The sequence below is a fragment of the Geospiza fortis genome, unplaced genomic scaffold (assembly GCF_000277835.1).
Source record: "Geospiza fortis unplaced genomic scaffold, GeoFor_1.0 scaffold237, whole genome shotgun sequence".
Classification (NCBI taxonomy): domain Eukaryota; kingdom Metazoa; phylum Chordata; class Aves; order Passeriformes; family Thraupidae; genus Geospiza; species Geospiza fortis.
In genome coordinates, this window is record NW_005054319.1 from 2,456,695 (window position 1) to 2,457,938 (window position 1,244).

The following is a 1,244-nucleotide window of genomic DNA, read 5'->3' on the forward strand; positions in this document are numbered from 1 at the left end:
GGGGAGGGGGAGGGAAAGCGGCTGCAGGGACACGGTGCAGCAAAGCCTACGGAAGACTCGCGGACAACGGCGCTGCCCCATCCCGAGGGGCCCGTCCCCTGCTCCCGGGTGGATTTAAGGACGAATTCTCGCACACGCAGCCCACGCGAAGCCGCCCCCGCACGGCCGCGGGTTCCGGCGAGATGCGGGGCCGCAGCTCGGCCTCGCCGCCCGCTCGCAGCCACCGCGGCACTAAACAGCATCCCGAGATCCAACAGCCACCCCGCATCCCCTCATCCTCTTCCCATTTATTTTTTTGGAAGACCCACTGAAGCAGATGGGTGCTTCCCCTCCCCGTCCCGCACCGCCAAGGGCCTGAGCAGCTCGTTGAAATTAAGTTTTACAAGTTTCACTTGCTCTCGATGCATCCATGAGCTTTATGGACATTCTCCAGCATACCCTGGCCCGTGATTAAGCCTCATATTTGCATGCTAATTTTCTCGCCCTTGACTCATTCAAGAAAAATGTTTACAGTGGAAAAACATACTAAAAAATATTAAGGGAAGCCAGGCCGGGTTGCTACTCTTCTCGTTTTGTAAGATTAAAAAAAATAGGGTAGTAATAATAATAATAACGATAAATGAGACAGCAAACAGCAGCGCAAGGCAGGGAACAAAAGGGCCGGGAGGTGCGGCCCAAGCGCGCAGGGCCCGTCCCGGAGCGGGGTCCGAGGGGCCTCCCCAGGGGATGCTCGGCGCAAGGAGAGGGCAGGGGGGGGAAAGGAGGGGGGACGCGTTTTTTACCTGCACTCTGGACTCCACCAAGTCTAGCCTGAGAGCCAGAGCCTCTCGCATAAACACGTCCGGGTAATGACTCTCATTAAACGCCTTTTCCAGCTCCTCGAGCTGCCAGCCAGTAAAATTGGTGCGGGTTCGTCTTCTTTTACAGCCAGGACTTTCCTTGTCCGGGTCACCCGAGTCTGAAAAAGCAGAAATACCCTCAGGTCCCTGGGAGACAGGCCTTCTCCCCCCCTCCCTGCCATTCACAGGAGCCTTTTAACTTTTGTGCTCGGTAGCGTTGGTAAAAGAGCGGGATTATTCACACACCTGCGCTAAAAATGGGGAGGAACCCGATCTGCCCTCGCCTCCTCCGAAAATGTACTTTACAGAACATTTATTCCTGAAGGAAGCTCTCCACAGGCACTCAGCTGGCAGAGAGAGAGAGAGAAGTTCCAATATTTGCTCCAACCACCGAAGGTTTCATTA

The 1,244-nt window shown here is 55.4% G+C and overlaps 1 protein-coding gene across 1 annotated transcript in view; it reads right to left on the reverse strand.

Moving 5' to 3' along the window:
• UNCX (UNC homeobox) overlaps positions 1 to 1,223 on the reverse strand; it is a 142,180-nt gene extending 140,957 nt beyond the window's left edge. Inside the window, exons 1-2 of the mRNA XM_031056564.1 lie at positions 1,086 to 1,223; positions 783 to 958 (exon numbers count right to left, since the gene is read on the reverse strand). Of these exons, the coding sequence (XP_030912424.1) occupies positions 783 to 958; positions 1,086 to 1,152 (243 nt within the window). The 5' untranslated portion in view covers positions 1,153 to 1,223. The remainder of the gene's footprint in view (positions 1 to 782; positions 959 to 1,085) is intronic.
• Positions 1,224 to 1,244: the final 21 nt, after the last annotated feature.